The sequence below is a fragment of the Phytophthora infestans genome, genomic scaffold, assembly GCF_000142945.1.
Source record: "Phytophthora infestans T30-4 supercont1.87 genomic scaffold, whole genome shotgun sequence".
Lineage (NCBI taxonomy): Eukaryota > Oomycota > Peronosporomycetes > Peronosporales > Peronosporaceae > Phytophthora > Phytophthora infestans.
Window position 1 is genome coordinate 443,187 of NW_003303672.1, and position 11,908 is coordinate 455,094.

Here is an 11,908-nt window from a genome sequence, read left to right on the forward strand (position 1 = left end):
GGTTGAGCGGAGGCATCGACCAAAATGGCGAATGCCACCGAAGTGCACTCCACAAAAACAACCATATAAATAAAGGCGTTTTGAGCAGCTAAAAAATAGTACACCGAAATAACATGTTGACGTTGAAGTAGCTGGGTACACGACGTATCCAACTGGTTACTCTTAGGGTACGTTAGTAGAGTTCTATCTACTCACAGAGATGGACTCCCCAGTCCGTTTGCTGCTGATATTTATTGAGAGTGAGGATCAGTAAGATAATCTATTGGAAAGAAATACCTTAATTATTAATCAGCAGTCAACGATTACAATTGTTTGTGTCGTTAGTTTCCTTATTTGTGTTGGAAACTCAGTGTCTGCAATATTGGTTCGCGTCACGTATACTCCCCCATACGTTTGGCTGGAGCGGTCTAAGGTATCAACTTTTGCGTCCTCCCTCAAAACACCCGTGATTATAGCTGTAGCGATGTCAGAAAGATCTACCACGAAGGGAGAACTCCCATAATTCAGAGGCGGCTTTCGAGGCATGGTACGCATAGGGCAAAAGCGGTTTTGCTGAAGGCAGCAGAAATGTAGCTATGATTAGAGTTAGGTACGGATCGAACTTTATCATTTTCTACTGATTGCCGTCTTTTCTGCGCCGCGTTGGGGGACAGATCAGTAGTTTTCTACTGACCGATGGTATTTCCTCGCTCGGCAACCTCGTCAGCTACACGTACCGGTACAAAGTCCAACAATGACAGCACCGTCAAGGTATGATAAGGTAAAGGTATCTCAAACGTACTACGGATGATGACCACCATTTCGTAAACTTCTTGTGCGTCTTGCCACGAGATTCTCGTAGCGAGAAAAATTGGATTGACCAGATCCAGTGTCACGTGACAGATACTGAATTTCAGTCGGGTAACGTTGAAGTATCTGGCCTGGCGGAACACTCGATAATTTCGCTGCACGATCAGTGTTTCCTCATGACAAGACTTGGCTTCAGTCTTCATCGGTACGACGTTAATCATGTGTGTACAGTACAGTAGCTTCGTAGCAGAAGGCCATGACCAGAGTAACGTTACATACTGTAATGAGCAGTCAATCTATGAACACAACGCAGGCGAGGCGATGCAACCACCACCTCGCACCAGAATACACGCCCGCAACAGTCCCTATCCAGTGGCAAACTATTACAGCCTAGTCCTTCTTCTCCTTGCCATCCTCCTTGGACGCGTCGATCGCAGTCTTGACGATAGTAATCACCGTCTTGATGCGCTTGAACATCACTTGTCCAGTCGACATCATGATCAGCAGCATGAAGACAATCAACGCCCAGTACAAGTGCGACAGCGTGTGGCTCACTTGTCTACAACCAAGCAAAAAAAACGATACAAATGAGTGCACATACCTCCAAAATAACACTAAAAAACTGCTACGTACTTGCAGTCGTAGAGTGGGATATCGTATCCGATGCTCTCGTAGCAGAACAAGTCTTGCGAGATGCGGAACACGAGCAACGCCAGTGCCAGGCAGCCAGGGATCAAATAGAACTCCAGGTTCTTGTACGGGTCGCGCTCGGCATTAATCTCCAGATAACGGTGACGTTCCTTCTCAATCTGCTCGGCAACTTCATGGCGATAGCGCAGGATCTCACTACGTCGACCCATACGAGCCCCATCGTCAAAGACGTCCATGGCTCCTTGCAAGCAGGCCTTGTGGTGCGCCTCCAGCTGCTGTACGGGCACGTACTGACACTTGGAGCCCGCAATCGTCTCCATCTCTCGCTTGTACCTGAGCAGAGCCTTGTCTCGTTGGTTGACGTTGTTGGCTTCAGCTGTGGCTTCCAGCAACGTCTTGGCCTCGGGGAAAATGGAGGCTTCACGGAAGAGTCCAGCGTACGTCTTAATATACGTGTAGAGCTCCCGCGAGGTCACCGCGACCCCGTGGATCTTCTTGGGGAACAAGTTAACCGGGTCGAAGAGATCGTCCAGGTAGGCGGTCAGCAGCTCCAAGAAGCGGCTGTCAATGGCCTCGACCGATCCGTCGTACTCGCGCTCGGTCACTGCGTGGCCAGGGTGGGGCAGCAGGAAACACGCCACTTTCTCAAAGCACGAGCTGATCTGTTCACGGGTATCCGCCAGGTCTTTTTGTTTACGGGACGACAGCAGCTCGACCATGTATTGTTCCATATCTTCTCGTTTCTCGGCCAGACTCTGGTTTCGAGAGAAATCCTGCCAGTCTCGCACCAAAAAGTCGAGACGTTGGAACGGACGAGGACGTTGCGGGACACTGGCATCGTCCTCGTCTTCTTTGTCGTCGTTCTCTTCCTTCTTCTCCTCGCCCTTGTCACTCACTGTGGACGACGATTTCTCCAAATTGCGATCCGATAGCGACGCGGCACGTTGCAGCGCTTGCTGTTTGTCACTCAGGGACGTCGACGACGTGGCATCTCCAAACAGCGCCATCCTGCGGGGTATTTTTTCATAAATTACCGTAAAATAAAATAGTCATATTTTAACTTCGCATGGGACACGCACCGTCCATATTCCGTAAATAGAGCAAGATGTTGCAAGTTGTCCTCCTGGACGCGCTTGTCCACATTGTAGATCTGATACGAGCTCAGCAGCGTGCTGAGACCAAAGATACTCGCTGTGAGCATCTGCGACGTCTCCGAGTCGAACATTCCTTGGGTATCGATCAGGAACACGGCAATGTCCTCGCCCGTCTGGCTTTTGCGGATAAATGGCTTCTCCCACATCCAGATGCCCGTGGTGTTGCGCTTGCGGCCTGCTCTCCAGCTGAATCCCTTCTCTCCATACGTTTCCTCAATGTTCGAGTTGCCCTCGAGCTTCCCTTCGCCGCTACCGGTCACACCTTCCATGACCCAGGCCTTCCAGACCTCCGTGCTCTCGTCCTGAGCACCGTCCGGCTTGAGCATGCGTCCGTGGCTGGCGTGACGAAGATAGCGGAGGAATAAATCCAATACGAAGCTTTTGCCTGTGCGGAAGGCGCCCACGACTGAGAAAATGGCTACTTTCATGTCCTCGGGCACCTGGTGGAAGATGCCACGCAGCGCTTCCTCGTCGAGCATGAAGTTGGTGCCTTTGTCATTGATACTGACGATCTGACGCGCCTTTGGCAGCTCCTTCACGGGCTCCAGAGTCACGGGGGCTGGAGGTGGGGACACGGCAGGAGGCGACGAAGGAGACAGCGGGGGGGAACTCATTTCTTACTGATCTTGTATTTCTCGACTGATGAGGAATCTGCCGTTTCTATCGCGCAAACATGTGATTCGTTGAAATAAACGGTATAGAAAGCTCTGATTGGATACGAAAGAGAGTTAAGTGATAGGCGACCTTCATGGAAGATGGCTACACTTTAGTGGATGCTGGGAAAAATGTACTGATCGGATTGAAGTTGTAACATGGATACAATTGCTTTATTTGCAACCTACAAGTCGTGGTGATAGAACTCATAGCCAGGAAGCTAGAATACTGATTGAGACCAAGACGAGAAGCGTAGGTGATCGAGACACCGCGGCTGACGACGATTCGAGACGGGACCCGGCAGCCAAGCAGGCGGTATAGTCTTCGGGAGTGGACCACCACATCATGGAGCAGAGATACCAAGTAAGACACACGCTGTCCTCGCACGAAGTCTGTTGATACGACTGCGTCTGTGAATTGTAGTAATACTGCTCCACCAGCGCCGAGTCGGTGGCTGCGCTCCCGATGAAGCTGTTCATCTCCGACCACGACAACGAGCTGACATTGTACGCCGTGCTGACCTTGAAGAGCAGCTTCCAATCGAGAGTCTGGCTGTCGTCCGAGATATTGGTGCCATACACAGTGAAGTCCATAAGGTCGTACGTGCTCGGGTCAAAGTCCCAGACCATGAACGCCGGGTTGTTGTAGAAGAGCGGCGATATGGCTGCAGACATGAACAGAGGCACAAGCTGCGAGTTTGGTCGCTGTTATCAGCTGCAATGACTTCGTCTGGATCATGCGACTCCATGTCAGCGGTGAGAGGCAGACGGAACTCGACACTGTGCGTGTGGCCGAAAATCTGCGCCTTGATGACATCCGAGTATTGCGTCACGATCTTCTTGTATGAATCGATGTACGAAGGTTTCCACATTGGAGAACCATCTTGGGCATTGATAATCGGTGGGATGTGGCCAGCGATATACGCGAACTTGTTGCCGTTGCGAAGACCCCAGAGTGTGGCATTCAGCCAGGCAAACTGGTCGAACGGATCAGTCTCGTTAGTGGTGTCCGGCTTGTGCTTCGGCTGTATAGATCAACGAATTACTTCGGATAGTAAAAATGCAGTTGGAAATAGCGATAACTTACCGAATAGGGTACTGTATTAAGTGTAAGCAGCACGAGTTTCTCGTCGAGCTTATACGACAGGTAGCCCCGGGTGTTGAGGTCCTTGAGGTTCGTTGCACTAAGTGACTCGCTCCACGCCTGAGACACAGCTTCAATCGTCGGGTTCTCCTCACTGGAGGGGTCAGTGACGCTCATCGTATAGTCTGCATCACAGCAATTTAGCGTTAGCAATAGCGATTACAGCACAGTTTAAGGGAATAGAAATTGGCGTACTCTTAGTGTCAGTGTCGCCCAAAATGGCCGTAGCGTTAAGCGTGCCGTTTCCGGAGAAGTATCGGGCCATAGTCTCCACATTGACTTTCACTGCTTCAGCGAGGTATTCATCCGATGGATCACCATGGACTGCATGGTCTCCAGTATACAGGAAGAAGTCTGGATCGGGAAGTACTTGCTTAGCGTACTCGAGCGCTGAGGTCAGCAGACTGATAGGGGCGTCATAGCCGTACTGGATTGGAATCTCAGCAGATTCGTTGCTGTCCAGAGACTCGGAGATATTTAGGTGGACGTCAGAGAAGTGCAGGATGTGCTTAGCCCCGACTGCTCCATCACCGACGCTGCTACCGTAGCTACCGCTGCCCACGGACCCTACGTGTTCTTGTGATCCTGAGCTGTCCTGGACACTCGTGGGTGTGATCTTGCCACCTTGTAGACTCGGCGACTTGGCCTCCGCGTTGAATGTGGTTGTCAACAGTAGAAATACTGGTAGGGAGCGGAGAAGCGAAGGGATCATGGTTGTGAGTTGAGAAGGAGGGTTTGTTGTAGAGAGGAAATTGAGTTATGAACAATGTTGCACTGGTCGCGGTAGATCGCTATAACCTCGTGTTGAAGCACCAACTAAGTCGCTAGTCGGATGCTACAAGAGTTCATGTCTTAGACGGTTGTGGATGCTTGAACCCGAAGGTCTCAGGTGAATTTGGTGGTGTGCAGCCATCATGACGGTACCACGTTATCCGATCCATTAGCGGAATAAGAATTGAAACTTCGTCGCGTGACACTCTAACCTTCCATCAGTGGCAATTGATCATGCATGACCGACCACAAGTCAAACGTTACATCCATGAAGCTCTGACGCATCGTTTAGGCTGATTGGTATCAAGTAGTACTCGTCCACATTTCATGACGATATCAAGATTTCAGAATCTATTCACGTATCTAATCTAATCCAAACACGTTTCTTGTTTTCTGTGTGTGTTTCCTGTCACTGAACCCTTCATCAGACCGCGATCGTAGCCTCCGGAACGGCTCAAGCGCCCAAGTAGCTGCGGTCCGCCACGCTCCAGCTGCATATTCGTACAACGCAGGGGGGACAGGAACTTCGGTCGGTTCTCGTAAGAGATGGCGAGGTGTTCGTTGGCCAAACCGCTGAGACTTGTCCTTGACCCACCACAGCACCGAGTACGTGTCACTAACCCCCGTATCTTCATTGCGTTGCAGCACGACACCCGCGTACCACTGCTCACTGTGGAGGATCTCAACAATATCCCCCATTTCAAAGATGACAGGAGGCTCTGGTTCCTCCAGTTCCACCTCCTCCTTCGGCACCTTTGCCTCCAAATCTACTTTTAAATTGTTCATGGTAGACGGAGGCTCTTCAAACGTAGCCGACGGCAATGGAGCGAGTGCTGCGTACTGATCTTCTACCTCTCTTAAGTACGCGTTGCCCACTTCGAAAGCCTCGGCAAGGATCTGACGCATCGGACTCGCTACCAACGGAGCCACATCCAGCGCCTGTTCTACGAATTCGTAAGCCCGCTTGAAGCGCTTCACTAGTCCGTCAATCTCGTAGTCGCGGGGGTCCACGGACTGCGCTCGACGACACAATGGACACGAACGGAAGCGATGCTGAGCTGCTCGAGACAGACACGACCAGCAAAACGTGTGGGCACAGGACAGCGTAATGGGCGCTTGGACGTCAGCACACAGACAGATAGGACACGTCAACGCACGTGGTCCAAGACGAAAGTTGCCGTCGGGCAGCACACACAGCATCACTCGGTCTGTAAGTGCCACTGTCTCATCGCATAGTGAATCCAACTCGGACCCATCGTAGAACGACTGGCACTTGAGATCTTCCAATACTTGAGCCTTTAGACGAGCGGTAGTTGTGGAGATTTCATCGCTATCCTCGTCGTTTTCCGTCTCCTGGAGACCAGCATTCGCAGCCTTATCGAACTTCTTGGCGATCTTAACGAGTGCAAGGCTGTTGAGCACCACGAAGCGACGGAAAGCGTCGACTTGGTTCGACAGCTGGAGAACTTCCAGCAACAGCGACCGAGCGGTGGCAGGCGGCAACACCCATCGCGTCCCCAGCGCCTGTTGCAACGGCTTGAGACCGCTGATGATCAGTTCGTCGAGGATCCGCGCGTGGGCAACATTGAGTTTTTGCATCTCAGACTCTAGAATTGTCTGGAACCACGTCACTCGCTGGTCAAGCGTTTGGTTTTCTGTGGATAATGCCAGTTTGATCTCGCGTTTTAGCGTCTTGTAGTCCACGTAGTCCGTAGCCCACTCCGGGGAAGCCAAGCTGCGCACACGCTTGCCGAACTTCATCCGATTTCAGTATCAGAAGACCAACCGACCCAGAGGAGAATTTCTAAATGAAAAAATATTGCCACGCGCGGAGCTTGAAGCAACTGGATGGAGACCACGAAAGTGTCTCGTCTCGAGAGCAACAACGTCCTCGGCTTCTGATAATAGCCACAGTGGCAGCGAATCTCAACACGTGAGATTCTCAAAATGCTCACCAATACTTTATCTAAATTTGGTTTTGCTGGTCGTATCATTACAAATAAGGAAGTGGTTCTTCGATGTCACTTTTCATCGTTCACTCTAATTAGTCATGCCATGACTAATTATGGTGTTTGGGTTTGAGCACAACATTTTGGAAAAGCTAACAGCTCGCTTCTTAAAAAATTCTCGTTCTTTTTTAAACCAAGCATATGTACTGTAGATCTGTTGCTTTTGTTTAGAATTGGTGAGCCATTTCCAGATATGTGACGTCACTAAAGCGTGAATAATTTCGAAGCACAGAATTTTAAGGAAAGTATAAACAAAATGTTTTTTTTCGCTCATCGCTCTTTCGTTTTTTTTTTAGAAAAGCGTGCTGTTTCTTAGGCGTTTGAATAGGAAAGTGCGCCAAACTTTTTACGCCTCCCAGACGAAGCCGCTTGAACGAGCACCTTTGTCCTCCTCGCCGAGGAACGGGTAGTCCGTGTAACCCGCTTCCAGTGGCATGTCGGGCTGAAGGTAAAACGTCTTCCGGTCGTACGGCGTCAACTTCGCGTCCGCGCGCAGACGCTCGACGAGGTCTGGGTTCGAGATGAAGTCGCGTCCAAAGGCTACGATGTCGGCCACTCCATCCTCGACGGTTTGCATGGCTTCGGCGCGGTCATATCCCGCAGCTGTTATAAGTACTCCGTTGTATACGCTGCGGAAGTGGCGGGCTATCCCGCCCTCAGGAGCATCGATTTTGTCAGTATGCATTCCGCGACGCTCAATAACGCTCAGATAGGCCAGATCGTAGCCGTTTAGCTTGTTCACGACGTAGCCATAGGTCTCACGCGGGTTGGAGTCACTGCAGCCGAAAGTCTCTCCAAACGGAGACAGGCGGATGCCAACCTTGCTAGACGGTAGACTCGATAGCACAGCCTCGAGCACTTCAAAGAGAAGCCTCGCGCGGTTCTCAATGCTACCGCCATACTTGTCCTTGCGTGAGTTGACACGGTCACATAGGAATTGCTCGAGGAGATATCCATTGGCGGCGTGGACTTCGACGCCGTCGAAACCCGCAGCGATGGCGTTCTCTGCGGCACGTTTATAGTCAGCAACGACGCCAGGGAGTTCCGAAATGTCGAGAGCTCGAGGCGTCACGTAATCCTTGCGACCCTCACTAGTGACGCTCCGGCTTTTGGCATTGACAAAACTTGTAGCGCTTGAGGACACAGGTAGTTGGTCATTGGGTTGGTTGAGTGGGTGGCCCACACGACCTGTGTGCCAGAGCTGCATGAAGATCTTGCCGCCTTTGTCGTGGACGGCCTTGGTCACGGGCTTCCAGCTCTCGATCTGGTTCTGGTTGAAGATACCAGGAGCGCCGAAGTAACCTCGAGCCGTGGGGCTGATGTTCGTGGCCTCGGTGATGAGTAGTCCCCCGTCGGTTGCACGCTGTTCGTAGTACTGGACAACCAGGTCCGTCGGCGTGCCAGCGTCACCTGTGCGGACACGAGTGAGCGGAGCCAGGGCGACGCGATGCTTGAGTTGCACAGGGTCTTCCTTTCCACCGAGGGTGACAGCAGAGAAGAGGCTGGGGACGGTGGTGGTGTTCGCGTAGGGAGCCATGGTTGCGAAGAGGTGGAGCTGTTGGTGTTTGAATGCACTTTCGTAGTAGGTAGAAGATTTGAAAGTGAGCATGTACGTTGCTGTGCCGATGAATGATCCACTAAATTTATCGACAGCTAACTGATACGTCAAACCCGGTGTAGACGCGATCAAACTTTAAATTTGTCTGAGAAGATGATTATGACTTGGAGACGTTTACTCAGGCCGCCTCAAACGATTGATCACGCCGTCGCCGAATTTGACGTACATTGATACATGCATCCCCGTTCTCGCGCACTTGGACCTTTGATAAACTTTCGGATGTGATGATCCTGAATCCTTCATAAACCTAGGTTTGTAGGCTAAAATCTGATTTATTTGCAAATTCTAAATGGTTCGCCCCCGCGAAAACGGGGTGCAGTACTGTACTATTAATAAAAAAGGTACAGGGGAGGGACCACGGAAAAAAAGGCACCACCTAAAAACACGCCATGCGACAAATCCCTCGCTACCAAAAACAATCAGCAATTTGTCCAATCAGGTGTAATTAGGGGGAGTCGAACATTGCAAAAAACGTGCTCAAAATTACCTTCGGATTACGCTCACATTTTTGACAATGACCTGCTCACTTTCAAAGTAAGCCACCTCCGGAGGTGGCTTACATTTAAATGATCTAGTCCTTTTTATGCCCTAAATAATCCCCCCTCCCACCGAGTCGCACCGGAATGGAAATGGAGGAAGGCGCGTATATGTATGGCTGCGCCAGAATTTGGACGCCTCAAGGATAGGGGCTAATGGTAACCAAGTATTATATGATATTTTTTTAAAGTAAGAGTACTATTTTCTAAAGTTTGATATCAATAGTAGCTCATTTTCTCAAAAGCTAACATAATATTTTGATATTAACTCGGAGATTTGAATTTTTTTAGATCTTTTATGGTATTTTCCCACTTAAGTACGTTTCTTGCCGCCCTGGACCACTAACTCTTTCGGTCAGGTTCTAGAACAGCAGTAGGCTCTCAGACTGACGAGTATCTGCTCTAGTATTTCACTGTGACACAGATAATGGCGATCGAGATGGAAAACTGCAAACGCTTGCTTGTTTAATGTCTATAGAGCAAAATTAGGCACATGCTCTTGTTCTCTAGCGATAGCCCCGTCCACATCGTGCGTCTAATAAACCTACAGCCTGTAACGCCAGATTAATGCGCTCAGCAGTGCCAAGTACTGGCACTGCCAACACACGACGCCAACCTTGCCGTCACTCTCACAATTGTCCCGGACTCACGGTTGATTAGTAATACTGCAGCTAGTCAAACGTTAACGACATCTGGTTGGTGGATTTAAACCGTTTACACAATCATTAAAAAAATTAATATCGTATAAGCTAATATTAAGTTGAAATTTAATATTATCATATTGTCTCAGAAGAAAATATTAGGTAACATTTTTATATTAGCTGGTCTACAGGTGATATTTTCAAAATATTAACTTCACCGATTTTGGAGCCCCTGTACAAGTATTAATACTCTGTACCCAGCAAAAAGTGGCGTCTACGCCGAGTTTGACGCAATACATAAATTCATACATACACATGTGTAGTATCTCTTAAATATCACTTTTGTAGAGGTTGATCACGAGAACAAAAACCACAAGAGTACTAATCGACAAAATGCCGAGTAGAGATCGTAGCCCGCACTTACATTAACATGAGCCGGTAGTGTGCTTTACAAAACTGTTCTCTTGCATTGTTCTCGCAACAATGCCACAACAATACGTCCTCAACTATGAAAATGTGCACTTCAGTACATTTTTAAATGAAAAAAGTTTGTAATGTCATTTTCAATTGCTAATGTGAGCAAGTCAGTTTGCGTGATCTACGTACGCAACGACCACTTCAACCCAAATACTTTTCGTTCGAGTTAGTTTCTACATCACAAGTGCTTGCACACAACAATTCCACCCACAGCTCCCTAAGCGAACACCACCACTGTCCCCAGCCTCTTCTCTGCTATCACCCTACTGCATTACACAGTCCAAATGGCATCACGAGTCACTCAAAGAAGCCATATTTGCAAGTGAAGGCTGTCTTCTCCACGCCATCTAGACGTTCCAGTAGCCGGACGCAATGTTCATCGTAGAGAACAGTTTAGCATTCCCTAGTACATCCAAAATATTGTCAATGAGTGCCATCGAATAACAATCCTTGATAGCGACGGCGTTCAACCTTCGATAGTCGATGCAGAACCGAATCCCTCCATCAGGCTTGCAGATCAGAAGCATTGGACTTGCCCAAGGTCTAGACGAGGGTCGTTTAAGTCCTTGACTCAAGTTCTCTTGTATTTCCGACTCCATGACGTCTCCTTTCGCCTTGGACACCCGGTAAGGGGTTGTTTTATTGGCTGGCGGTCACCAGTGTCGGTCGAAAAATTCAAGTAGGCTAGTACGTCCGGGGCGCATCGAGGTCTCGACGAGCATGTCCCTGAACGCTTGGAGGAGCTCCGTAAGCAGTTCCTTTTGTTCGATCCCCAGCTTGGACTCTTCTACGTCGATCTCGAGCTCCTCCTTAAGCACTCAATCAAGTTCAAGTACGGACGCCTTCGCATATTTGCTGCAGTTCTAGCGGCGTTAATGACTGAGTGTACCTTGTGATTCTTGGTCAATTGTTTGGGCCTCGCCAGACTTCGCAGCCCCGTGTCCAACGTTCATTGTAGTCCCTAGTTAAGACACGGTTTTGGGGATCACTGTAATACCCGCCAGCCGGGTACCTCTCTTGACGACTGCGTCCTCAACAGAGAGTTTGCACACTTCCACGATTACTTGGTCGCTATGCACTGTAGACAGAGTTCTAGCGACCTTAACCGAGTCATCCAATGCGGCAAGTCCTTCTACCAGAACGGTAGTACCGTCAATCATTTGACCCTAAACATCCGCTACCACGAGAGCTTGTCCTCCAGAACGGATCTTGATTGTAGACAAGATTCGCGACAAGTAAGATCCCTGCACTCGAGGAGATCCGAGGGGGGGGGGCACTTCACCCGTGTCTGTCAGCGCTACAGTGTTCTCATCTAAGTTCTCCACGTCTCTGAAGTCTTTGGCCTAGGATGGCGTCAACGTGCAGCTTATGTACGACGACAAACAGTATTATCCTCTCGACGGATCCCAAAGTCACGGGCAAGTAGATAACTCTTTCGATAACGAGCGTAGATCCGGATACTCTG

General features: G+C 49.6%; 4 protein-coding genes across 4 annotated transcripts; all 4 read right to left on the minus strand.

Moving 5' to 3' along the window:
- Positions 1–1,179: 1,179 nt before the first annotated feature.
- PITG_19247 (atlastin-like protein) lies at positions 1,180–3,223 on the minus strand (the record flags this gene model as incomplete). Its single annotated transcript, XM_002997100.1, has 4 exons — positions 1,180–1,348; positions 1,423–2,290; positions 2,333–2,448; positions 2,520–3,223. The coding sequence occupies 4 exons, from the start codon at positions 2,663–2,665 to the stop codon at positions 1,180–1,182; spliced, it is 1,299 nt and encodes a 432-aa protein (XP_002997146.1).
- A 231-nt stretch (positions 3,224–3,454) lies between these two features.
- PITG_19248 (calcineurin-like phosphoesterase, putative) lies at positions 3,455–5,103 on the minus strand (the record flags this gene model as incomplete). The annotated part of the gene is made up of 4 exons (XM_002997101.1): positions 3,455–3,952; positions 4,027–4,272; positions 4,335–4,516; positions 4,587–5,103. The coding sequence occupies 4 exons, from the start codon at positions 5,101–5,103 to the stop codon at positions 3,455–3,457; spliced, it is 1,443 nt and encodes a 480-aa protein (XP_002997147.1).
- Positions 5,104–5,491: 388 nt separating this feature from the next.
- PITG_19249 (uncharacterized protein) lies at positions 5,492–6,923 on the minus strand (the record flags this gene model as incomplete). Its single annotated transcript, XM_002997102.1, has 1 exon — positions 5,492–6,923. The coding sequence occupies one exon, from the start codon at positions 6,921–6,923 to the stop codon at positions 5,526–5,528; it is 1,398 nt and encodes a 465-aa protein (XP_002997148.1).
- A 594-nt stretch (positions 6,924–7,517) lies between these two features.
- PITG_19250 (12-oxophytodienoate reductase, putative) lies at positions 7,518–8,708 on the minus strand (the record flags this gene model as incomplete). Its single annotated transcript, XM_002997103.1, has 1 exon — positions 7,518–8,708. One exon carries the CDS (start codon positions 8,706–8,708, stop codon positions 7,518–7,520), a length of 1,191 nt encoding a protein of 396 aa, XP_002997149.1.
- Between the last annotated feature and the right edge of the window lie 3,200 nt (positions 8,709–11,908).